This window comes from Colias philodice, chromosome 29 (genome assembly GCF_061535455.1).
Source record: "Colias philodice isolate Cphi_HAF_F1 chromosome 29, ilColPhil1 Martin Lab GWU primary, whole genome shotgun sequence".
NCBI classification, from domain to species: Eukaryota; Metazoa; Arthropoda; class Insecta; order Lepidoptera; family Pieridae; genus Colias; species Colias philodice.
Genome location: NC_143114.1, coordinates 6,578,693 through 6,604,493, shown reverse-complemented (window position 1 = coordinate 6,604,493; position 25,801 = coordinate 6,578,693). Strand labels below are relative to the sequence as shown.

Below are 25,801 nucleotides of genomic sequence, written 5' to 3'. Positions count from 1 at the left end.
ACAAAATAGAAACCGGAAGTAGAGTAAATTTTGAAACCGGTTTGCTAGAAAATCGTCCACGCCAGCTTAACTGTCGATTTTCGGTGTTGAAACATAAAAAAAAAATTTGTTGCTCCTCACATCGTTCACTGGCACAGTGTTCAGAGCCAGCAACAAAATAGAAACCGGAAGTAGAGTTAATTTTGAAACCAAACCGGTTTTAGCTAGAAATTCGTCAATTTATTAACTCTACTTCCGGTTTTTATTTTGTTGCTGGCTCTGTACACTGTGCCAGTGAACGATGTGAGGAGCAACAATTTTTTTTTTTATGTTTCACTACCGAAAATCGACAGTTAAGCTGGCGTGGACGAATTTCTAGCAAACCGGTTTCAAAATTAACTCTACTTCCGGTTTCTATTTTGTTGCTGGCTCTGTACACTGTGCCCGTGAACGATGTGAGGAGCAACAAATTTTTTTTTTATGTTTCACTACCGAAAATCGACAGTTAAGCTGGCGTGGACGATATTCTAGCAAACCGGTTTCAAAATTAACTCTACTTCCGGTTTCTATTTTGTTGCTGGCTCTGAACTCTGTGCCAGTGAACGATGTGAGGAGCAACAATTTTTTTTTTATGTTTCACTACCGAAAATCGACAGTTAAGCTGGCGTGGACGATTTTCTAGCAAACTGGTTTCAAAATTAACTCTAATTCCGATTTCTATTTTGTTGCTGGCTCTGTACACTGTGCCGGTGAACGATGTGAGGAGCAACAAATTTTTTTTTTATGTTTCACTACCGAAAATCGACAGTTGAGCAGGCCTGGACGATTTTCTAGCAAACCGGTTTCAAAATTTACTCTACTTCCGGTTTCTATTTTGTTGCTGGCTCTGTACATTGTGCCGGTGAACGATGTGAGGAGCAACAAATTTTTTTTTTATGGTTCACTACCGAAAATCGACAGTTAAGCTGGCGTGGACGATTTTCTAGCAAACCGGTTTCAAAATTAACTCTACTTCCGGTTTCTATTTTGTTGCTGGATCTGTACACTGTGCTAGTGAACGATGTGAGGAGCAACAAATTTTTTTTTTGTTTCACTACGGAAAATCGACAGTTAAGCTGTTGTGGACGATATTCTAGCAAACCGGTTTCAAAATTAACTCTACTTCCGATTTCTATTTTGTTGCTGGCTCTGTACACTGTGCCGGTGAACGATGTGAGGAGCAACAATTTTTTTTTTTTATGTTTCACTACCGAAAATTGACAGTTAAGCTGGCGTGGACGATATTCTAGCAAACCGGTTTCAAACTTAACTCTACTTCCGGTTTCTATTTTGTTGCTGGCTCTGTACACTGTGCCAGTGAACGATGTGAGGAGCAACAAATTTTTTTTTATGTTTCACTACCGAAAATCGACAGTTAAGCTGGCGTGGACGATTTTCGAGCAAACCGGTTTCAAAATTAACTCTACTTCCGGTTTCTATTTTGTTGCTGGCTCTGTACACTGTGCCAGTGAACGATGTGAGGAGCAACAAATTTTTTTTTTATGTTTCACTACCGAAAATCGACAATTAAGTTGACGTGGCCTGTGTTATTTTTGGCGCCAATGAAAAAAATTCAAAATTTTCACTGTTTTTATGCAGCAACAAATTAGCAACAAATTCACCTGCATTTTTGCAACGATCCATCCCTTTTTCCAATTTCTTCACGCTACCTTAACGTTAAGCTAGAACTGTTGCTGATTTTCAGCGAACGGGTTGAGCAACAAAATCGTCATTATAGCAACTAATTAGCAACAAATAAGCAACAAATTCTGGTGTTGTTTTTTTTTAATTTCGCTAATTTTTCATCGCCAGCTTTACGTACCTATAGAAATCGACACTAAAAAACCCTAAATTCGCAAAGCACGATGTAGTGATGCATTTTTGGTATGTTGTTTGGATCAGTTTATCAGGCGAGATTGTATTCAAGCGCTTTCCTATCTATCAATAAAATATAAGTAATGAGAACCTTTCTTCTTTACTGTAACGTCGGCAAAAACTGGACATTTCATGTATTTAATGTACCTACCTGCAACGAGTCTGTAAGACGCAGGTTTTCCCGCGTGAACGATGTGATGGGAATTCCGGGATAAAAAGTATCTTGTAGGTAATAACCTTAAGGAACTTTTTAATTTTTAAAACACAAGATAATTCAAGTATTTTCCATAATATTTGACTTATTGACGTACATCTTATTCTTATATCTTATATATAAAAATGAATCGCAAAATGTGTTGGTAAGCGCATAACTCGAGAACGGCTGAACCGATTTCGATAATTCTTTTTTTATTATATTCCTTGAAGTACGAGGATGGTTCTTATGTAGAGAAAACGTAAAAATGTACCACGGGCGAAGCCGGGGCGGACCGCTAGTCTTATATATAAAAATGAATCGCAAAATGTGTTGGTAAGCGCATAACTCGAGAACGGCTGAACCGATTTCGATAATTCTTTTTTTATTATATTCCTTGAAGTACGAGGATGGTTTTTATGTAGAGAAAACGTAAATATGTACCACGGGCGAAGCCGGGGCGGACCGCTAGTACTATATAAAAATGTACATTATGAGAGATAGTTTCGTCGTTTAAATATTTATTTAAAACTAGCGGTCCGCCCCGGCTTCGCCCGTGGAACATATTTACGTTTTCTCTACATAAGAACCATCCTCGTACTTCAAGGAATATAATATGTAGAAAAGAATTATCGAAATCGGTTCAGCCGTTCACACGTGATGCCGTGACAACGCGAAACGGGTGCAGACCCGCCGCCTTTTTATAGCTGCCGCCGCGAAGCGCGTCGAACGCGGCAACTGATACACAAAAATAATCCTTATGGCATGATTCTGTATTCACGCGCGATGACTTATAGCGTATTTCATGTATAACTTTGGTGTTTCTACACCGATTTACATGATTCTTTTACTATAACCTGCCCAGGAGTATGAAGAATAATTGTGCCAAATTTGGTTAAAATCCGTCGTGTAGTTTCTGTTTCTATAGCGAATATACAGACAGACAGACAGACAGACAGACAGACAGACAGACAAAAATTTTACTGATTGCATTTTTGGCATCAGTAGCGATCCCTTATCACCCCTTCATAGTTTTTTTTTTAATATATTTCATGTACAGAATTGGCCTCTCTACAGATTTATTATAAGTATAGATGTTAGTTAGGATGTGTAGCGAGGATGTGTTTGTAAATAACCAATAGTATCGCTTCAAACTTCAAACTAAATGAAGCGATATGACTGGTTCTTTAAACACATTACTCGTTACATATCCTCGCACAATATTGGCGGAAAACACAGATCACAGAAACTAAAGGGAAAAGCACCCTAACCCTGTTTTTCTTTTGACTTTTCTTCCCGCCTAAACCACGGTAATTTTGAAGCGAAGCCGCGGGCGGAAAGCTTGTATGCAATAATTTAATATAGGCTGATCTGTAACTTAAGATAGAGGAAGGAAATTCAGTATTTACATTGAAAGTGGAAAACACCCCCGATAAGTAAAATACAGGCGAAAAAAAAACATACAGCAATAATCACTACATAGTATAAAACAAAGTAGCTTTCCCTGTCGATTTTGATGCGGTATTTTAAATAGATAGAGCGATTCAAGAGGAAGGTTTTAGTACATATATAATTTATTATAAGCGGGCGAAGACGCGGGCGGGAAGCGAGTAATCAATTAAACAATGTTGTTATTATATTTTTTGATGATTATGGGCTTCTTCACAATGGGCAGCGTTGGGTGAGTAGAAGCAATCACGATGATGTAAAGGGCCTAAATGTCTGTGATCGGCCGTAATTGTACCTGTTTTTTCATAATCGCCGTAATAGCGGCAAACATTAACGAAGATTTCTTGGGCCAACGCTGCCCAATGTGATGCGGGCCCATCTATACGTAATATTATAAAGCTGAAGAGTTTGTTTGTTTGAAAGCGCCAATCTCGGGAACCGATTTGAAAAATTCTTTCGGTGTCAGATAGCCCATTCATCGAGGAAGGCTATAGGTATAGGCTATAATATATCATCACGCTAAGACCAACAGGAGCGGAGCACTGCGGGAAAACCTCACAACGGGTCCATCAAATTTATGACCGTTTCAACCGTTGCTTAAAATAGTTTTTTCAGTTATGTATATATGTGATGTATTACGGTTTTTTCCTTCCATGTTTTTTTTTATCTAAGGTTTTTACAGTATGAGGAAGTCAGCTTATAAACAGATTAAAAATGTGTTGTTTTCAGTTAATTGTTTAATGGGTTTAAACTCTTTATGTTTTGGATTTTCCGTGTGCATATACCTATTTAATTGTTTCATTGTAATTTATGAAATCCGGGTAGGCTGTAGGCATTTTACTTTCATTTTTTCAATCGTAATCTGGTTATTTTGTAGATCATTTATTCGGTAATCACCGTAAAAGTAGTTAGTAATAGATATAGCTACAAAATCCTATCCTATCATATCCTACTAATGACTACTACTTTGTGAGGATGTGTGTGTGTGTGTTTGTTACTCTTTCACGCAAATACTATTGAAGCGATTACAATGAAATTTAGCACACATATAGAATGTAACTTGGTTTAACACATAGAATAGGTTTTATCCCGGAAATCCCACGGGAACGGGAACTATGCGGGTTTTTCTTTGAAAACGCGAGTGAAGCCGGGTGGAAAGCTTGTCTAGACACAATGTGATATTGCGTACTTAGCAGTTTAGATTTGTCCTTCAATATTCTTACCGTTTATTTAAAAACTTAACATCCCTTATGTCAATTTAAGGCTATATACCTACTTCGTAAAATCGATAAACGTCATCTTTACGTGGCCATTTAAAAATTCAGATAAAGGGCAATATTGAATCGTCATTACATATTTTAAAATTTACCATCGATTCGGAAAGCAGTTCCATAAATATGAATCAAATGTACCTAAGTAATTTTTTTTTGTAATCGGTTCGTAAAGAGTTGATTTCTGATTCAGTATCCTATGCAATTTTTATATCAAAGGAGTTTGTGTACTTTTGTATCGGATTTTAATGCGGTTTTTTTTTTAATATACGTCCCACCATCGGTATTCTAAGCTCAATGGAGGTTATATTTTGCATACGCTAAGTACGTAAAAAATACTCATTTTTTTCAAATAGATGAATTCTTAAAACTCTTTGTGTACACCCCTAACTGTGCCCCTAACAAACAACCCGCCTAACTTTGCCACCAGCACGTGAGCCATCGTTTAAGATTATTTTTTCATAGACAAAATGCTCACATTAGAGAAGCGGTATATGCCGGCTGCGCGAAGCTAGAGACGAAAACATGAATTTTAAGGAAAAATTTAGCAAAAATTTTTAAGCGTAATTTTTTTATACGTGATCAGTGTATGCAAGCTTACATGTCCCTTCGCGCTTAGTACCTATACCAATACTGGGACACCCTGTATAGAGTGATTTAAGAGAAAGGTTTTAGTATATAATTTATAAGGTTTTAGACAAAGCTAGTTAAAAATAAAACACCAAATATATCAACAGTTTATATTTTACAAATTGTTATACATTCAAAGATTTTCGTGTAGAAAATGTAGCAGAGTCGCCTCATAATGCTTCGCGGCGTGCATTGCTCGCAGAGAATGCCTCTCACCCGGGTATACCTGCAAATTAGAGAAACATATTAAATACTGCTTTTCTATACATATACGTAAAAGATCGTTTATAACTAGTTAATATAAGATCTACTCGATTTGATACGACGCAAATGGCCCAGAAACAAAATGCCTCAGAAAAGACCAACTGGGGGCATTAATTGCCCCTATTTTATTCCATAAAAGTGAAATACCTTGTTAGGTAGATATGAAGGTTGCCTGGCAGAGATGGCTTAGAGCCATAAGGCCGCCATTTGTATATTTAAATCAATTAAGATATTTATAAAATAAGATATAACCATAGAAATCTAAATAACAAGACACTAGAAGTCGTAAGCGTGCGTGACCTTGTCGCCACTCAGGTGATTTGCACATCACCAGTTGCATTCGTCACTGTTCAGTTGCTCTGGAGACGTATGAGTGTATACATGGTGTGTTTCAGCAATTCCCATTGCGGAAAATTCTTCCACAAGTTGTAATTATACTTATAAAGGAATAATATTTCATCGGAAAATATTTTTTTTTAGAAATAATGCCGTTTTTCCTTAAAATTATAGAATATTTACAAGTATTACGAGTGTCACCATAGTAATCGAAATAACAATGAATGACACAGTCTACCATTCTTATTATCACGTTTGTTCGTATTGGAGCAAAAAGTCTCATATACTTAGGGATGTTATTCTAAAATAAACCGTAAATTCGTGCGTTAGGATACATATTCAAAAGCTTAATTTAATAGTTAAGTTAGTTTTCACTAAAATCGAGCTGTCCAATAAAAGGCATAGTTTACTTGTGTGTACTGTTTAGCTTTCGGTTTGAATGTGTTGATTTTGGCGACAGCGGTTTTCATACGAATTATGACAATAAAGCACTTCTATGTGTCTTGTTATTTAGATTTCTATGGATATAACCCAATGTACAATAAAGAATAAGTAAATAAAATATAAATATTATGTTGAACACGCACAAATCAGGTAATTGCCTGACTCGCGTAGCGAGCTATTTATATAAGAGTGAAAGAGAGCAACTTTTAATTGTCCCGCTTAAAATACAACATTGTTTTTGTATAACCTGCCTTTTGAAACATTACACACTTCTGCCCCATACCCCACTATGGGGCAAGGGGCATTATTTTGCCCCAATTTATATATTTACCTGCACCCGATGCGGTTTCCCAAGCCTCACCAGCTCTGAGAGCAACGCCGCGGTATGACAGAAGTGAACATTTTCATCTGCAAGCCCGTGTATTATTAACAGTCTACCCTCACTGTGGACAAAAAAATACTTTAGAAACATAAAAAACTCTACTTATGTAATGAATTCCAAGGTTACGATGTAACGAATCATTAGGGCCGGCATAGATATGGCGGAGCGCATTTTTAATTGTCAAACTATTATCGACTCATTAAAATAACATTCAAAGAAGCGCAGCGTGTGACGCTTCATTCTTCGTTGTTATTTGATTTTGAATTTTATACTAATGAGAACAATGTCGATAATAGATTGACAATGAAAAATGCGCTGCGCTGGCCCTTAATCAAATAATGGTCAGCATAAAATACGAAAAACTATAATGAAATACGTTAAGAGACTGATGTTAAATTCATTTTTTACAAAGCATAGGTACATAGATGATTTTAGACGTTGAAGCACCTCGTTGCAGTTTGCCAACTTGTTGGTAAGGATGTAGGCCTTGTGTCTTGCTCTACGGTTGTGGAAATTCAGTAGCTGTCAAATCTACAGATGTTTGTGCTTAGTTTATTGTGGGTAGTGTGCGTTGAGTGTGCGATGTGCAATGCGTCTAATATGCAGTGTGAAGTGCGTTTAGTGCGCGGTATGCAGTGCGTTTTGGCATCAACGTACAGTGCGTTATTACACATTGTGTAGTTAGTGTGTATTGTAATTGTAATTTTAAGTGTAATTGTTTTATGTGTAATTTTGAGTGTTAAGGAATATTTATATGATCGTGACATTAATGTATGAATCTTAATTTAATTTAATTATAATTTTATATGTAATTGTTTATTAATGTATTTTGTGGGTAATTTTGTAATTGTCTATTAATGTATTTTATAACTTGACTGTATTAATTTGTAAATTTTTGCACGCCATTTAAAATGGCAGTATATGCGATAAAAATTTTTTTGTGTAACACCCTTATGAACCATATACGAGCAAATAAATATATTTTAATTTGAATTTGAATTTGAATAAAGTTGAAAAACGCCATGTACCGTTCGGTGTAGTGCGCAGTGTGCAGTGTGCAGTGAGCAGTGTGCAGTGTACAGTGGCAGTGTGCAGTGGCAGTGTGCAGTGAGCAGTGTGCAGTGTACAGGGGCAGTGTGCAGTGAGCAGTGTGCAGTGTGCAGAGGGCAGTGTGCAGTATGCAGCGGCAGTGTGGAGTGTGCAGTGTGCGGGGTGCAGTGTGCAGTGTGCAGTGTGCAGAGGCATGTTTGCAGTGTACAGTGTGCAGTGTGCAGTGTACACACTCACCGGTCCGGGAAGAAGGGCGCGTGCGCAATGACGCTGGCGCGGCTGTACGCGTGCTGGCGGTCGGCGGGCGCGCCCATGTACCGCTCGGTGTACGCGGTGTCGTACAGCCGCCAGCTCGTCACCGGCGCGCCGGCTACACACACCTTGAACACGTGCGGCCGGGTTGCTAGGCCGAGGAGTGAGAGGTAGCCGCCTGTGGGCGAGAATAAAGGGTGAAACCGGCTCGAAGGATCATTATTTCAAACTCAAACTCAAACATTCATTTATTCAATCAGACTACTATTTAGTAGCACTTTCAAATCGTCATTACATAAGTATTTTTAACATTTACCACCGATTCGGAAAGCAGTATCTATGGAGAAGAATCGGCAAGAAACTCTTTGAAAATCACTTTCGGTGATATCAAAGTGAATTCGGCTCGAAGAATCAAAGTGGGGTTTGTTTTGATGATTGTATAGGGTGAATCCGTCTCGAAGGATCATTAGTTCGGTTATTTCAAAGTGAAACCGGCTCAAAGGACCACGATAGAATATGTTTTTATGACTGTAGGTTGAAACTGGCTCGATGACCCAAGGTGAGGTTGATTGTGATGACCGTTTATCGAATCAAAAATCTCATATTTGTACTGATTAGAAAGACAAATATGAGATTTTTTTACAATATTTAAGTAAGAATCCGGCTCGAATTAATGTATGTCTGTGGGCTCGAAGGACCAGAATTTCAATTTGATAACAAAATGTGTTATGCTTCATAATATTCATATTTAACTCATTTAAATGGAAAACCATAACAAAGGATGAAAATGAAAATGAAAAAGTAAATGTGTTGTTGTATATCATGATATGAAAATTTTGCTCAGGTTCATTGAGAATTAAAATTTAATTTTAATTTTACATTAAACTCAGTTTTTCATTCTTTTATTTACCTGTCACAAAGAACCGAATATTACATCCAAAATTTTTACAACATATAAAAAAATACGATTCTCACCATAACTCCATCCGTGTATAGCGACGCGTTCCATATCTATACATCCAGTTTCTTTCGCGAGCCACTGTAGAACTTCGACCTGGTGATAAATACATAAATGTTCTTGAAAACATCTGAATTCATTGAAATTTAGTTGACCATTGTAACCTTCACCCGCAACTTCTTTATGCGTACTTAAGTGATATTCCCGAAAAATTACAACATTAGGACCATCAAAAAAAGATCGTATATAATATGTAAGAGTATAGTTAGGAAGCGAGAGAGTGACAAAGGCTACTGTATACAGACAAATCATTCGTGGGAAGATATATGATGACCATTCGAATCACTTTGAAATTTAGCTATTCCGCCGATAGGTGCCGCAGAGAAAAATCCCAAGAACGTCACAATGTTTCTCACATTACTACAGGTAGGTACAGAAATTGCCCCCACTAACCTGATCATCCAGTTCAACTTGCCCCATCTTGCCCCTGATAGCCGCTTCCCACGCTCGTCCGCGATGTTTAGACCCGCGCGAGTCCACAGAGACCACGCTGAAACCGCGAGCGGCTAGCATGTGCATGCGTAATTGGCGTATACCCTGGAAATTTGGAAATTTTTTTGTTGTATACTTTTTATTGGGAATTTCGATAAATATTTTTTTTATTTGCCAATTTTAAACTATTTTTTGGAAAATTTGGATAACATTTAGGCTAGTTAGCGGATTTAACAAAAAAAAACTTTCGTTATCGATTTTTTTTAAGGATTTGGAAGTGCTTTACAATTTTTTAACCGTTATAAATATAATGAAAATTTAAACTTATTGTAGATTAAAAAATACGTTTATTTGAGTTAAAATTCTTACATTTTGTAAGTATAACAGACAGAACAAACATATGGTGATGATGGACCGATACAAATATGAGCTGTAATAAATATGAGTTGGCTTGTAATTATTGAAGCAATATTGGAGCATGTACAACAGCGTCAAAAGGAATTCACTTTTATTTGCTGACATTTCTTTTAACCACTGAAAACTTCGATAGACTTTTATGTAAAAAAGTGTGTGTGCCGAGCACACGTGTCAGAAGTGAAACTTCTTTGGCAAGATTCAAAGATACTAAAATCGTCGCTTTACTCCATGATCTGACGGTATTGCTGTGACGCGACCGGGAATTTTTACTCTCAATGCTTGTAGAAGTTTCACATCAAAAATGCTAGAAAACATAAGCATTTATTAAATATAACCCACCTTATAACTATTAGTGACAGTCTGCACTTCGGGCCCTCCGTACACGTGCAGTACGGTCGGCCGAGCGCCCGGCACTGCGCTCCGCCACAGCGTACAGTACGCTGTGGCACCGCACGAGAGCCGGGTGGAGTATATCTGTGGTGGGGGCACTTCGATACCGCTGAGAGAATGTTCTGGAAACGCGATTTTGAGCTTTATTGTCAATGTAGTAAGGTCGCTTTTTGGTTGCTATATAGTAAGTCATGAGGGTGATTTTTGCTTGGACAAATGATCGCACTACAGCGTTCAATTCAGGCGTGTCGTACGAGAACCGTGCGAGCAAATGTGGGCGTTATTATGTGTGTGATAAGATCGGTTTTCGTATATACTTAGTCATAAGGGTACTGCGAAAATTTTCTTGAATTGGAACCCTATTTCGTAGTTTATAAGAGTGATATTGGCATTGCCACGGTGTGCAATACGCCGTTGCACAGTATGAAAGCCATACGAGCGATTATAAACATTATTGTGTATGTGATAGGGGCGATGTTTAGTGTTATAGTGTAGAGGTAGCTATGAATCCGATAGGAGAGGCGAGTGGAGTATATCTGGAGAACATGTCATTTTGGACGGTATTGTGTGCTCTATAAGATCTATTTTTGTTTGGGCGAATGTAAATTAAACGTCAAAATTGAATTTCAAGTGTTACTGCATTAAATCAAGGCATCTTAAAAGATTTTTCTTTAGTAAAAAATAAAAAAAAAAACAAACCTTTAATAAGTAACGAGACATCGTTGCACTCATCACCGTCACCCGCTCGCTCCCAGCTACCGTTGAACGGCCGAGCGTCGAGGTTGTCTGTCAATTATAGATTAATTTTAGCGTTTGAAATATAAATAAAAAAAAGAAGAAGCATTTATTTGTCTCCAAAAAAAAACAAATAAAATATAACCAACATGCCAGCAGGCCGAGACGAATGGCAGACGAATAGAATAACGCAAAGGAATAGAAACTGCTATCGCTTATTATTGACATAAGCTCAGAACATTTTGGTAATGGTTTGGTCACACTATCATCTACTACTACTGGGAAAGAAAAAGAATTCGAGGTCAATTAAAAAAAAATAGGTTCTTATGCGATTTTCGGTGAGACGGTAAGTTTATCATATAATCACTTGGAACTAAAATTGTAGATCATTAAATTATCTATAAAAAACGTTGAATACATTTTTGTCTAGGGGTCATCGTTTTTGCGAAAAACCAATTTTTTTATCCATTGATCTCAAAAAAAAAATCCAATCAGCAGAACGACAGGAAATTGTTATATTTTATTTATAATTTTTTTTTTATATTTGCACAATTTTGTTAAATTTCGACTGGATGAAAATTTTGTTCGTGGTTGTCGTCGTTGGTAGCCTCAGCAGCATACGCTTATGTCAATTAGTATCAATAGCGGATTCTATTCCTTTGCGTTTTGACGTTTGTCTCGGCCCTCGGATTTCATATACACTCACCGAGCAGCGGCCGGTCGAGCAGCGTGCCGTACTGCGAGAGCGCTGTTCGGCTCACGCGGTACACTCTCGTGCTGGGCACGCTGCTTATGTTGGACGACGTTATTGTGCACATTATAGTGCGGCAATGCAAGTGTACACTCACCGAGCAGCGGCCGGTCGAGCAGCGTGCCGTACTGCGAGAGCGCTGTTCGGCTCACGCGGTACACTCTCGTGCTGGGCACGCTGCTTATGTTGGACGACGTTATTGTGCACATTATAGTGCGGCAATGCAAGTGTACACTCACCGAGCAGCGGCCGGTCGAGCAGCGTGCCGTACTGCGAGAGCGCTGTTCGGCTCACGCGGTACACTCTCGTGCTGGGCACGCTGCTTATGTTGGACGACGTTATTGTGCACATTATAGTGCGGCAATGCAAGTGTACACTCACCGAGCAGCGGCCGGTCGAGCAGCGTGCCGTACTGCGAGAGCGCTGTTCGGCTCACGCGGTACACTCTCGTGCTGGGCACGCTGCTTATGTTGGACGACGTTATTGTGCACATTATAGTGCGGCAATGCAAGTGTACACTCACCGAGCAGCGGCCGGTCGAGCAGCGTGCCGTACTGCGAGAGCGCTGTTCGGCTCACGCGGTACACTCTCGTGCTGGGCACGCTGCTTATGTTGGACGACGTTATTGTGCACATTATAGTGCGGCAATGCAAGTGTACACTCACCGAGCAGCGGCCGGTCGAGCAGCGTGCCGTACTGCGAGAGCGCTGTTCGGCTCACGCGGTACACTCTCGTGCTGGGCACGCTGCTTATGTTGGACGACGTTATTGTGCACATTATAGTGCGGCAATGCAAGTGTACACTCACCGAGCAGCGGCCGGTCGAGCAGCGTGCCGTACTGCGAGAGCGCTGTTCGGCTCACGCGGTACACTCTCGTGCTGGGCACGCTGCTTATGTTGGACGACGTTATTGTGCACATTATAGTGCGGCAATGCAAGTGTACACTCACCGAGCAGCGGCCGGTCGAGCAGCGTGCCGTACTGCGAGAGCGCTGTTCGGCTCACGCGGTACACTCTCGTGCTGGGCACGCTGCTTATGTTGGACGACGTTATTGTGCACATTATAGTGCGGCAATGCAAGTGTACACTCACCGAGCAGCGGCCGGTCGAGCAGCGTGCCGTACTGCGAGAGCGCTGTTCGGCTCACGCGGTACACTCTCGTGCTGGGCACGCTGCTTATGTTGGACGACGTTATTGTGCACATTATAGTGCGGCAATGCAAGTGTACACTCACCGAGCAGCGGCCGGTCGAGCAGCGTGCCGTACTGCGAGAGCGCTGTTCGGCTCACGCGGTACACTCTCGTGCTGGGCACGCTGCTTATGTTGGACGACGTTATTGTGCACATTATAGTGCGGCAATGCAAGTGTACACTCACCGAGCAGCGGCCGGTCGAGCAGCGTGCCGTACTGCGAGAGCGCTGTTCGGCTCACGCGGTACACTCTCGTGCTGGGCACGCTGCTTATGTTGGACGACGTTATTGTGCACATTATAGTGCGGCAATGCAAGTGTACACTCACCGAGCAGCGGCCGGTCGAGCAGCGTGCCGTACTGCGAGAGCGCTGTTCGGCTCACGCGGTACACTCTCGTGCTGGGCACGCTGCTTATGTTGGACGACGTTATTGTGCACATTATAGTGCGGCAATGCAAGTGTACACTCACCGAGCAGCGGCCGGTCGAGCAGCGTGCCGTACTGCGAGAGCGCTGTTCGGCTCACGCGGTACACTCTCGTGCTGGGCACGCTGCTTATGTTGGACGACGTTATTGTGCACATTATAGTGCGGCAATGCAAGTGTACACTCACCGAGCAGCGGCCGGTCGAGCAGCGTGCCGTACTGCGAGAGCGCTGTTCGGCTCACGCGGTACACTCTCGTGCTGGGCACGCTGCTTATGTTGGACGACGTTATTGTGCACATTATAGTGCGGCAATGCAAGTGTACACTCACCGAGCAGCGGCCGGTCGAGCAGCGTGCCGTACTGCGAGAGCGCTGTTCGGCTCACGCGGTACACTCTCGTGCTGGGCACGCTGCTTATGTTGGACGACGTTATCACAGCTACGGAGCACTCCTGGAAAGGGAAAAAGGGATAATTATTGCATTGAAAAAAATTGTACTTAGGGAAAAGGCCAAAAAAGTGTGTGTCGCACACATGTCAGAAGTGAAACTTCTTTGGCGAGATTCCAAAATCGTCACCTTACTCTATGACCGCTAGAGCTAGTGAAGTAGTGTAGTGACGAAAATAATGGCCATTGTGCAATTCTGAAATATCATGAACAATGATTAAGTTCAGTGTCTAGGTATCCGCCTAGCGACAGCGACGCAGGGACGGCATCAAGAAACCGGTTCCCCGTTCTCTTTTGCCTCGAGCGTCGTACGCGACACACGCCACTGTAGGTGGCGTGTGACAGTGGCGTGTGTCGTAACTTTGTTTAAACTTTTTACACTGAAATATTTTGTACCAGTAAATATCAATATCTATACTAATATTATAAAGCTGAAGAGTTTGTTTGTTTGTTTGTTTGAACGCGCTAATCTCGGGAACTACTGGTCCGATTTGAAAAATTCTTTCGGTGTTAGATAGCCCATTTATCGAGGAAGGCTATAGGCTATATATCATCACGCTAAGACCAACAGGAGTGGAGCCACGAGGGTGAAACCGCGCGGAGCAGCTAGTATAATATACATTTTGAACCTATGTATGGTTTAATTTTAAAATCCCAAGACCCCAGTCTTGCACATTCAGGGAACACAATCAGATTCTTTTCGTCCATTCACTAGTGCCAAAAGTAGTCACTACGACTAGGACTAAGGGGCATGTTTTTTTTTTCAGAATGTGCGTTTGTATGTTTGTTCGTGTAAGTGTGTATGTGGATGTTTTATGTGTGTGAGGGATCATTTTAGTGCCTGTGTCTATCTGTGCATATGATTGTTATATCTTTTTTTTTCTCTGTGTATGTATGTGTGTGTATATACGCACCTCATCCATATCGACCGTGTGTGAGTGGCCCACATTGGTCAACAGTACCGGCGGGGCGGAGGCCGAGGGGCGAAGGGGCGCTACATACAAGTGGCGCTCCAGTGGGGTCTCGCGGAGCCCCACGAAGTAGACTAGATCTAGGGCTTCGTCCACCTGGTTGGGGAAAGGATAATTTTTTTTTTATTATTGGACATTATTACACAAATCGACCTAGTCCCACAGTAAGCTCAATTAAGGCTTGTGTTGTGGGTACTAGGCGACGATAAATATAATATTTAATAAATACATATATAGATAATAACACCCAGACCCAAGAACAAATAATTGAGTTCATCACACAAATATTTGCCCTGACCGGGGATCGAACCCGGGACCGTCGGTTCAGTAGGCAGTTACTTTACCACTGCGCCAACCGCGTCGTCAAATGGTTGTTAATGCTATTTTTTTGACGTGACAACGTCTTATAATTCGATAGAGCCGGCTGCACGCACGAAAAAACATGACTCATGCGGCGTTACCTCGCTCTGAGGCGTTCCATGTAAGGCTTGAAGTGCAAGCGAGAGCGCGGAACGAGCGACAAAGAAGCACAATCGGACGTTGTCACGTTCAACTATCGTCAGTAAACCGACTTTACAGACAACCATTTTTTTTTCTGGAAATTTTTTACTGCAAACTGAAGTGTGCATACTATTTACATGTAGTATTTTAACAAGTATTACGCCTAGTAGTTAAATAATTTGTTGCTTGATTACGGTAATCTCTAGAACTGCTGGTCCGATTTAAAAATTCTTACAGTGCTAGACAGATAGTCCATTTTCGAGGAAGGCTCTAGGCTATATATCATCACGCTAAGACCAATACGAGCGGAGCAATGCTGGTAAAACCGCAGAGCACAGCTAGTTAATAAATAATGGAGTAATATCTCACCCATATCTTTCTTCCCATAACTTCCCATTCGCCCGAAGTGATAGCTTCTTTGCTAATAATGTTCGGACCGGATGCATTTGATTCGTCCTCTGATAGCATTCCTTCGACGGCTGTGAGAAAAAAGATATTAGGAAAATAGAGAAAAATGAATTAAAATGATTAAATCATTGTGAAACTAGTGCACTAGTAAAATTAGTGGAACATTCTATAGTTCAGGATCCATCGCCTATTTTTGCACTTGATTACTGTCAAGCTAATTTTCCGTGAGTAGCTTTATTTTGATGAGACGACCAATAATTTCTTGTGCGAAATTCACGATTGTGGTAGCTTGCAGAGGTAACAAGGATAAAATGTTTTGATTTGATGGTTCTCAAATATTTATTACGCAATTTGTAGGACAATATGTCTGTTGAATTATATAAATATTAACTAAGTAAAAACAAAAAAAAATCATTTATGATGACCTCGTTATCGATACACATTGGAAAGAGGGGACTCTTTGATTAAACCATAGATTTTGTAGGACAAATATTTTTTCGAATAATTTAGATAATTATCTTGAGATTGAACAAAAAAAAAACATTCAGTTAGTAATAAATATTTGAGAACCATCAAATCAAAATATTTTATCCTTGTTACCTCTGTTAGCTACCACAATCGAGAGTTTCGTACAGGAAATTATTGGGTGTCTCATCAAAATAACTCACGGAAAATTAGCTTGATAGAATCAAGTGCAAAAATGGGCAAAGGATCCTGAACTAATACTCACTAGTGGCAGGCGGTTTGATAGCACATTCAATACGATACAGATGCAAGTGCCCAGTCTCTTCCGACGCCCATATGAAACTCATCGTCTGTTCCGCGGAACTCGTGGAACTGGAACTTGTGGGACTTGTGGAACTCGTGGAACTCGCGAGCGGGTAGAATATGTCGTGCACGTTTATCCACGCGTCGGGCGCCGTTTCGCGGACTAGCACTTGGATTTGCTGAAAATTATTTGTGAAAAAAATTTGTAATTCGGGTAAAATTGTTGTAAAGTTTATATCTCTATAATTTGTGATTTCTCGTTTATTAGTGGCTGATATTGACACGAATAAAAATTTTATAAAATTCTTAACTTCCTGCCCCCTACTTCTAGCGAAGCTCGCTTGACCAATGGAGATTCTCAAGGAAATAACATGTTTTCATCGTTGTAAAAAGTAGCCTACTTCACTTAAGCCTCATATCATATCATTATATTGTTCCATGGCGACTTGAAACAAAGACAAACATTTTTAAAACTAGTAAAAATATTCACGAGGAAGGTTTAAGTATATAATTTGTTAAGTTTTATACAAAGCGGGCGAAGCCGCGGGCGGAAAGCTAGTATGTATGCTATACTAAAATCTTCCTCTTGAATAATTTTCTTTCCGCACCGCATTCAAATCCGTTGTTTAGTTTTAAAGATTAAAGTATACAAAGGGACATAGGGATCGAGAAAGCGACTTTGTTTTATACTATGTAGTGATACCTAATGACAGTAAGGGCCGATTTTTCAATGCTTGGATAAAACTTATCCGTCCAATAAATTATTACACGATAATATTAAAATGTCACGTAAACTGTCAAATACGGGCAATTAGAATAAGTTTTAAAATGGTAGTTTTATACGTTATTCGACGAATAAGTATTAACCGAGGATTGAAAAATCAGCCCTAAATATACTAACCGACTTGCTGATCACACTGTTCTCAGCGGGCGAGTCGACATGCGCAGGCGCAAGTGCATACGCTGAACGCGCTGAGAACTCGCTGAGCGGTATCAGCGCGAGCTCGAGCCGCTGCTGCTTGCGGTCCAGCAGCTGCACCCACACGCTGTTGGGGAATCAAATTCTAATTCAAATTTGGGAGAAATCAAATCTTCAATCAAAACTTGCCGGAGACGCCTGACCACTCGGCCAACCGTGATCCTGCCAGAGCAATCGAATTTCTCCTACTGTTTCGGTTTTATGTGTTTAAGGGACATACTATAAAAGTAAATTAAATATCATATTCAACATACTACTGAAATAAAATTTATTAACAAAAATATAAATGTTGACATTTATAATATAAAACTTTTCTTAATGTTTACATCAACAGTTACACAATTTAAGCCAAAAAAAAAACCTCAATTTCTCATTAAATTTTCAAATATCATGTGTTTTCATATTTAAAAAATCTCTTTTTCTTATAATTCATCAAAAATCTACTCACAACTGTCCACAAGGCGTCCAACCCACTCTGGCCAGATATTCAAACCACGGGAACGTTTCTTTTAACGGATGCTTCATCTCATACCATCTTATGTCTGTGACCTCCATACTGTCGTTTGGGGATGCTGCATAAAAAGAGATAAGAGATGAGTAGAGGTGGGAAGAGATGGGGAGAGATGAGTAGAGATAATAAGAGATTAGAAGAGATGGTAAGAGAAATAAAATAACTTTTTAAACGCATAATTGTAATAATCTTATCGTTACAGTTATTTTTAAGTATAACACAAAATTTCTATATATAAAAATGAATCCCTATTTCCCTTTCTCACGGCATCACGCGTGAACGACTGGACCGATTTAAACAACTCTTTGTGTGATCGTTATTGAAAAAGGATCTTATGATAGAAAACCTCAAGAAGTTTTTGCGAAGCATAAATAAATTAAGAAAACATAACGGCTATTTATAGACTACAGGCCCATATTGAAAAAGTTATGGGTCATTTGAAAGACCAGGTGACCTATATAGAACGATATAAGAGCATAAAATAATAAGCATGCAATCTTTTTCGTTTAAGTTGTAATATTATTTATGTTGGAAAAGGCAACCAATCTACTAAAATTGTGAGGGGATTCTAAAGCCTGTAACACAGTTTTGAACTAACACAACAGGCTTTAATTTCCCCAAATATTTAATCTGTATTATTTTAAAAAATTTTAAAAAAATATTTCTATTTCTATCAACTCACGTAACGTTTCCGAGTTGCCCTCATTGTAATAATCGAGGACGGTTGAAGATGACGCTTTCTGCAGTTTGAACGTCACCAATTTTAGCACAGACTTCGCGTTCGGTGTACCGGCGCGAGGGAATCTGGGAAGTGTGAGAGAAATATGAAGAAAATACAGTAGAATCCTTTTATTATGACTCCGGTTATATTGACCAACCGCTTATTATGACGTACTAGCCGTTCCCCGCGGTTTCACTCGCATTGCTCTGCTCCTGTTGGTCTTAGCGTGATGATATATAGCCTATAGCCTTCCTCGATAAATGGGCTATCTAACACCGAAAGAATTTTTCAAATCGGACCAGTAGTTCCTGAGATTAAGCGCGTTCAAACAAACAAACAAACTCTTCAGCTTTAATATTAGTATAGATTAAGCCGGGTCCCCTGCAACGTGTTATCGTGTTAGCTAACACGATAACATGTTTTGCTAACCGAATAGGGGCGTGGCCTAACAGTTTTGTTAGCAAAATCACAATAACATGTTTGCCGAGACAAATGGATAACATCCCCCGCGTTCGCCTGCGGGGAGGGGAAGGAACGCATTTTATGTTCGCACTCCCGAGAAGAAGACGTCCGTCCTAATTTATCTATGGTCCGTCCGCCTATATTCTCTTTGACGTCGCTAAAAAGCGTAAAGTCGCACCTAATCTCATGTCAGGAGGAATCACATCGTTTCTCCATGTTGTTTTCTTCTCTATATCTGGTAAAATCATAGTCAATAGCTCTTGAAAATCGCTTTCTGAACATCTAAAAAAATTTTTTATACCGAACCTATCATCAATTTTTAGTTCTTGATAAATATTGAAGGAACGAGGTTGCAGGTAGGGTCGGACCCGGAACCTATTTTTATTATTTCTTTGGAGAACTAAATCAACTATTGCTAAAACAACTTCCACGTCTTCTTCGTCGGAACTCATTTTTGAAATGAAATAAAAACAATAACAAAAATAGGCGCAGCGGACGAGCGGTTTTGCAAACATGTTTTGGTAACATGTTTCGATAACATGTTTTGTTAGAAAATTGTCGCTGCGGACCCGGCTTTACACAGCAAAGTTTGGTTTTCATATAAAATTCTTAATAAAAGTCGGATAAAATGAATTCGTTTATAGTGACATATCGTTTATTGTGACCAATTTTTAATGAATTGTCCGGTTATACTAACCTAAATGAATTCAAAAACATTTAACACTAATTTCTGTTTGGGAAAAAAAGTTTCACTTCCGACACGTGTGCTCGGCATACGCGCTCTTTTTAATGGAAATTATTCGCGGTAAATGAAAAAAAAAACACAAAATGACATAAAATCAACACTACCTGAACTCCTCGACCTCCCCGCTGCTGCTATTCGACGAGGGGAAACTGAATATCTTCACCTCACTTTCATCGACCTCTTCGTAAACTATCCGGAACACATCATCTGTAATATTAGTTTATTGATTTATTTATGATAATTAAAATTATAATATAAAATAAATATTTTGTTCTATTATCTAGTTAAATGTTATTGGGTATGTTCAAAGAAAAATACGTGAAAATAAAATTAGGCCAAAGTAGTATAAATCTTATAATATAAAAATGAATCGCAAAATGTGTTGGTAAGCGCATAACTCGAGAACGGGTGGACCGATTTCGATAATTCTTTTTTTATTATATTCCTTGAAGTACGAGGATGGTTTTTATGTAGAGAAAACGTAAATATGTACCACGGGCGAAGCCGGGGCGGACCGCTAGTAGACTATAAAAACGTGTTATTTAGGGCTGATTTTTCAATGCTTGGATAAAACTTATCCGTCCAATAAAGTATTACACGATAATGTTAAAATGTCACGTAAACTGTCAAATACGGGCAATTATAATACGTTTTTAAAATGGTAGTTTTATACATTATTCGACGAATAAGTTTTATCCAAGCATTGAAAAATCGGCTCTTAGCCAATAAGAGCCTCTAATCTATTGGATTATTTCCATGAAAGTTTCACATAAAATTAATTATTATTAACAGTAGAAAAAACTTTAAATTAATCAATTCTCATACTATTCACATAAATATACTTCACTAACCAAAAACGGCTAAACAAATATTGATACAACTCTACACTATTTGATAACTCACCATCACATTTCGGTTGCCACCAGAAGCCGGTGTACCTCGAGAACTCCTCTTGAGTGACGTAGCATGGTACTCCCGCTTGGAGGGGATCGTCGGCTAACCTATAATGAATCGACAATCAATCAATCAATCGACCAATGAATCAATCGACCAATGAACCAATCAATCAATAAATCAACAAACTAACAATCGATTAATCGATCGAATTAAATTTATTCTTTAATTTAACTTATACAAACTGTCGATCAAGGAAACCAGCATGTCACAAATATAGTCTGTTTATGATGCCATATAGGTGATGACGATGTCGATAATGATCGTGTTGGTGATGATAATTATTATTATAAAATATTGACTTGTATAATTAAACAGTGTTTTAATATGGATGATGACGATGATGATGATGAGATTTTTACTATGGGTGGTGATGGTTATGTTGTTGGTTGTGTAGATGATAATGAAATGTGCTCCTTGTGTAGATTAACAGTGTGTTAATGACAATGATAACGTGACGGTGAGGTTTAGATTGCGATGGGAGTTGTGAGGGTGATGAGTGACGGTGATGGTGATGATGATGATGATCAAACTCACCGTTCATCCCGTCCCCTACACGCGTACGTCAACCTAGCGGGACGTCTGAGACAGTCCCCCGCGAGCCAGATGTCCCCGCGGGCCGCGTGGGCCACTAGCCGCGGGGCGGAGGGACACATGGCTGGTGTGAGGGGCGCTCCGCCCCCCGTTGTTAGCGAGCGGGGGACTAGTGGGGGCGACTGGGGACAAGTATAAAAAGATCTTTTTATGTGGGTATATGAATTGGGACATTTAGAAATAAGTGTATGCCTCATTAGTTATGTATGTAGTATGTTCTGGTTAAAAAATAGCTGTTTTCCTCACATTGTCAAATCCAAAAAAAATTCCTAAAGTCCTTTGTTTTATATTATACTAGCTGTGCCGCGCGGTTTCACCCGCATTACTCCGCTCCTGTTGGTCTAAGCATGATCATATATAGCCTATATTACTCGTGGATAATGTAGCTTTCGAATGGTGAAAGAATTTTTAAAATTGGTCCAGTAGTTTATGAGCCTATTCATTACAATCAAACAAACAAACAAAGTTTTCCTCTTTATTATAATATATTTCCTCTATATATTAGTGTAGATAATGAAGTTTTTTTATCATACATTATTTTAAACAATAATTGACAAAGCCAATTCCAATAAATATTTAGTACTAAAATACATTGATTCTATATGTTACTCATACACAAAATAAAAGAATTTAAATAAATAAAAGGTAATTGGATTAATGTATTCTTTAAATTTACAAAGTCAAACAAAAATACTTCACTTATAATGCCCGTAATTATAATACAATAGACATGAATATGATACAATCAGGAAATGACTGCAAGTAATAATTACATATATATTTACTAGCTTTCAGCCCGCGGCTTCGAACGCGTTTTCAAAGAAGAGCCCGCAGAGTTCCCGTTCCTATGGGATTTCCGCGATAAAACCTATCCTATGTATTAATCCAAGTTACCCTCTATATGTGTGCTAAATTTCATTGTAATCGTTTCAGTAGTATTTGCGTGAAAGAGTAACAAACAAACACATACACATCCATCCTCACAAACTATCGCATTTTTAATATTAGTAGGATAGTATTAAAATAAATAATTGTCTATAAAAAAAATTGGTTGTCTGTAAAGTCGGTTTACTGACGATAGTTGAACGTGACAACATCCGATTGTGCTTCTTTGTCGCTCGTTCCGCGCTCTCGCTTGCACTTCAAGCCTTACGGAACGCGAGCCTCAGAGCGAGGTAACGCCGCATGAGTCATGTTTTTTCGTGCGTGCAGCCGGCTATCGAATTATAATTTACGTCAAAAATTTAATAACTTCAATGTTACCTGTCCACCGCTTTCCTCAGCCACAAACAACGACGACGCACACGGGAACAGCACTCTGCCACTCTGATGCAGTTCGTATGACGCTATCCCCCACGCGGCGACACGCTGCCGCTCCCAGAGCAGTTGTTCCTCACGGGACCACTTGCCGGAGGAGACGTCGAGCGCTACGTTGGATTCTATTAGCGGCTTCCAGTCTAATCTGTAAGGGGATAATTAGATTGAATGAATAAAATGAAATACTCTTTATTGTACATACACAGAAATAAAGTCTGTTATATACTTAATGGCCGTTCACAATATTCAAGCTACGGTTATAGATAGACAACAATCTCCGATAGCTAGTAAGGTTCTATCTATCGTAAGATAGATACAATATTGGGAACGGCCATTACTGGCTGACAGCTGTCAAAACATTATTGGGAGCGTAGAGATGTACAAAGAGCAGCTTCATCGCTCGTGAGCGATTTCTTCCAAGCAACTCGATGTAGATATAGATATAGTGAACAAGAATTAAAGAGTAGAGTAAGACATGGAAAGAAGAAAGAGTAAAAATAGAAAAGTATTATACAAAATGAAGGACACATAAGTTGATAGATTGATTTATACATCACTAGCAAACCCGGCAAACTCCATTTCGCCACCAGAGTCACCTTTTCTTTGCTATAAACCTCACGGAGCCCGAGACCTTTCCAATAAATGCAAAACCGTGGAAATCGGTTCGAGCATTCTGGAGTTATAGCGTCAGGAAGGAAAACCCGACATATTTTTATATAATAGAACTTCTACTATATAAAAATATGTCGTTATAGATATTTTCCTGTATCTTCTACTGTAGAAGATACAGGAAAATATCTATAATCATTGTTTTTGGACATTAATAATTATTACATATTTTGTATCAATGATTAATAAAGATATACTGAAGATATAATATATGTATATGACCACTAGAAGTGATTTCTTTTGGATATAACGCAAACAATATTCCCATATAAAAGGGTGATTAAGGCTATTCATATAAATGACTAGCTTTCCACCCGCAGCTTTGCCCGCGCAGTCAAAGAAAAACCCGCATAGTTCCCGTTCCCGTGGGATTTCCGGGATAAAATCTATCCTATTTCCCGGGGTAAAAAGTAGCCTATGTCCTTTCTCGGGTATCAAAATATCTCTATACCAAATTTCATGCAAATTGGTTCTGTAGTTAAGGCGTGATTGAGTAACAGACAGACATACAGAGTTACTTTCGCATTTATAATATTAGTATGGATATGGACATATTCCTTCAAAAAGATATCGTATAATGTATATTATGTAGATTGCTAGGACAGGACTGTACCTTAAGGGGCCCTAGCATAATAAGACAATGCTTTGGTAAAGCATAAGATGCTGATTTGAATCTCACTTTACTTTTTTTTCTATTCTCTATATTTTTCAACTTTGAAATGAATATTACAACATTGTATAAAACAAAGACGCTTTCTCTGCCCCTTTATCCCTATGTATGTTTAAATCTTTAAAACTATGCAAAGGATTTCGTTGCAGTTTTTTTTAATAGAAAGAGTGGTTCTCTAGGAAGGTTTTAGTATATAAAATATATGGACGATAAAAACCCATGGAGGGTTGTCGCGTAAAAACCACATTATATAATAACCACTCTTTCCACGAACTTGATATCTAATAATATTGTTCTTTGGCATATCACTATAAATTATGATGTTACATATGTAATTTGTAAAATTAAATTGTAAAACTGACATGATTAAAAAGAGCAACTATGGAGTTTCTTGCCGATTCTTCTCCGTAGATACTGCTTTCCGAATCGGTGGTAAATGTTAAAAATATGTACCTATGACGTTTCAAAAGTGCTTCTAGAAGAAGTCTAATTGAATAAATAAATATTTGAGTTTTGAGTTTGAAAAAAACCTAAAGTATATCATATCTATTTATAGCATGGCACATAATTTAAAAGAACATTTATATATTTCATGGTTTAAAGCTTATTTAGAAGCATTACAGCTTAATAAGATGCAATTTTAAAGATTTATAAAAGCAAAACAGGTTTCCTAACAGGAATAACAATACAACAAGCAACAAAGAATTGACTCATAAACAAAAGAAACTACAAGAGTCCATTCCTTTACTTTTTTATTATAAATGTTACTCAAATCTCTTTAGTTCTTAATCATTAGTTTATGATTTCGTTCTTTTTTTTAGTTTTAAACATTATCAAGGTAAAAAAAAACTTACCTAGCATTACTAGGTTGCAATGTTGGTATTATATCAGTATACAACAATGTTATCTCCCATCCGTTCTGCGGAGTTCTCAAGAAGTACACTCTCGTCTTGCCATTGCTCAATTTTCTAAAAGATATAGCCATTGGCACCATAGTAGACAATGAGGATAGCTCTTTTCGTAAATCGTGAACGGCTTGCCTCACCTCCGCCCAACTGTACTTCTTCGGCGGTTCCCGGTCATATTCCCCTGCCGCAGCCCCATCTCCTGCCTCCCTTACTTCCATCTTTAAGTATTCCATACAAAAAAATTGAAAATTCTATTCAAGATTCATGACTGCACAAATTCGATCCAAAACAAAGCACAGCGTCTCCCGTTTTTCTATAGTGAAACTTGATTAATATATTTTACTAATTCATTGCTAAATGTATAATTTTGCTCTCATTGTTTTATTTAATTGTTTTTTAATGTATATTTGCCTAAACCGAGCCAACACACTGATTTTTGACTTTTCTTTACCAAATGATACAGAATAAAAATAGAGGAATTCAAATGACTACTGAATACAGATAACACATTCGCTGTCAAACTCAGCTGATGTTCATAAATTTATTCTGTATTGTATTGTCAAGCTTTTCATGAAATTAATTTACCAATAAATAAATACACGATGCATAAATTTATAGATTTAAACTATATTTCAACAATTTGGTGATATGATAAGT

The 25,801-nt window shown here is 38.9% G+C and overlaps 1 protein-coding gene across 1 annotated transcript; it reads right to left on the bottom strand.

Annotated features, from left to right (window-relative positions):
- Window positions 1–5,532: 5,532 nt before the first annotated feature.
- Window positions 5,533–25,609, bottom strand: LOC149476051 (dipeptidyl peptidase 9-like). The gene is made up of 19 exons (XM_089712699.1): window positions 25,091–25,609; window positions 22,844–23,042; window positions 21,524–21,702; window positions 20,936–21,033; window positions 20,137–20,239; window positions 18,787–18,908; window positions 18,042–18,165; window positions 17,516–17,660; window positions 16,577–16,793; window positions 15,808–15,917; window positions 14,881–15,033; window positions 13,851–13,971; window positions 11,121–11,207; window positions 10,371–10,543; window positions 9,576–9,719; window positions 9,140–9,218; window positions 8,150–8,342; window positions 6,812–6,923; window positions 5,533–5,662 (listed from the first exon to the last, which is right to left on the bottom strand). Exons 1-19 carry the CDS (start codon window positions 25,375–25,377, stop codon window positions 5,570–5,572), a joined length of 2,739 nt encoding a protein of 912 aa, XP_089568825.1. The 5' UTR covers window positions 25,378–25,609; the 3' UTR covers window positions 5,533–5,569.
- Between the last annotated feature and the right edge of the window lie 192 nt (window positions 25,610–25,801).

What these genes read in the sequence shown, in the direction of transcription:
- LOC149476051 (XM_089712699.1), bottom strand. Translation starts at nt 25,377, where the DNA reads ATGGAATACTTAAAGATGGAAGTAAGGGAGGCAGGAGATGGGGCTGCG. An exon ending in CTGAGGAAAGCGGTGGACAG is followed by an intron (nt 21,703 to 22,843) that starts GTAACATTGAAG and finishes ACTTGTCCCCAG; the next exon opens with TCGCCCCCACTAGTCCCCCG. An exon ending in ACACGGTCGATATGGATGAG is followed by an intron (nt 13,972 to 14,880) that starts GTGCGTATATAC and finishes TTCCCTTTCCAG; the next exon opens with GAGTGCTCCGTAGCTGTGAT.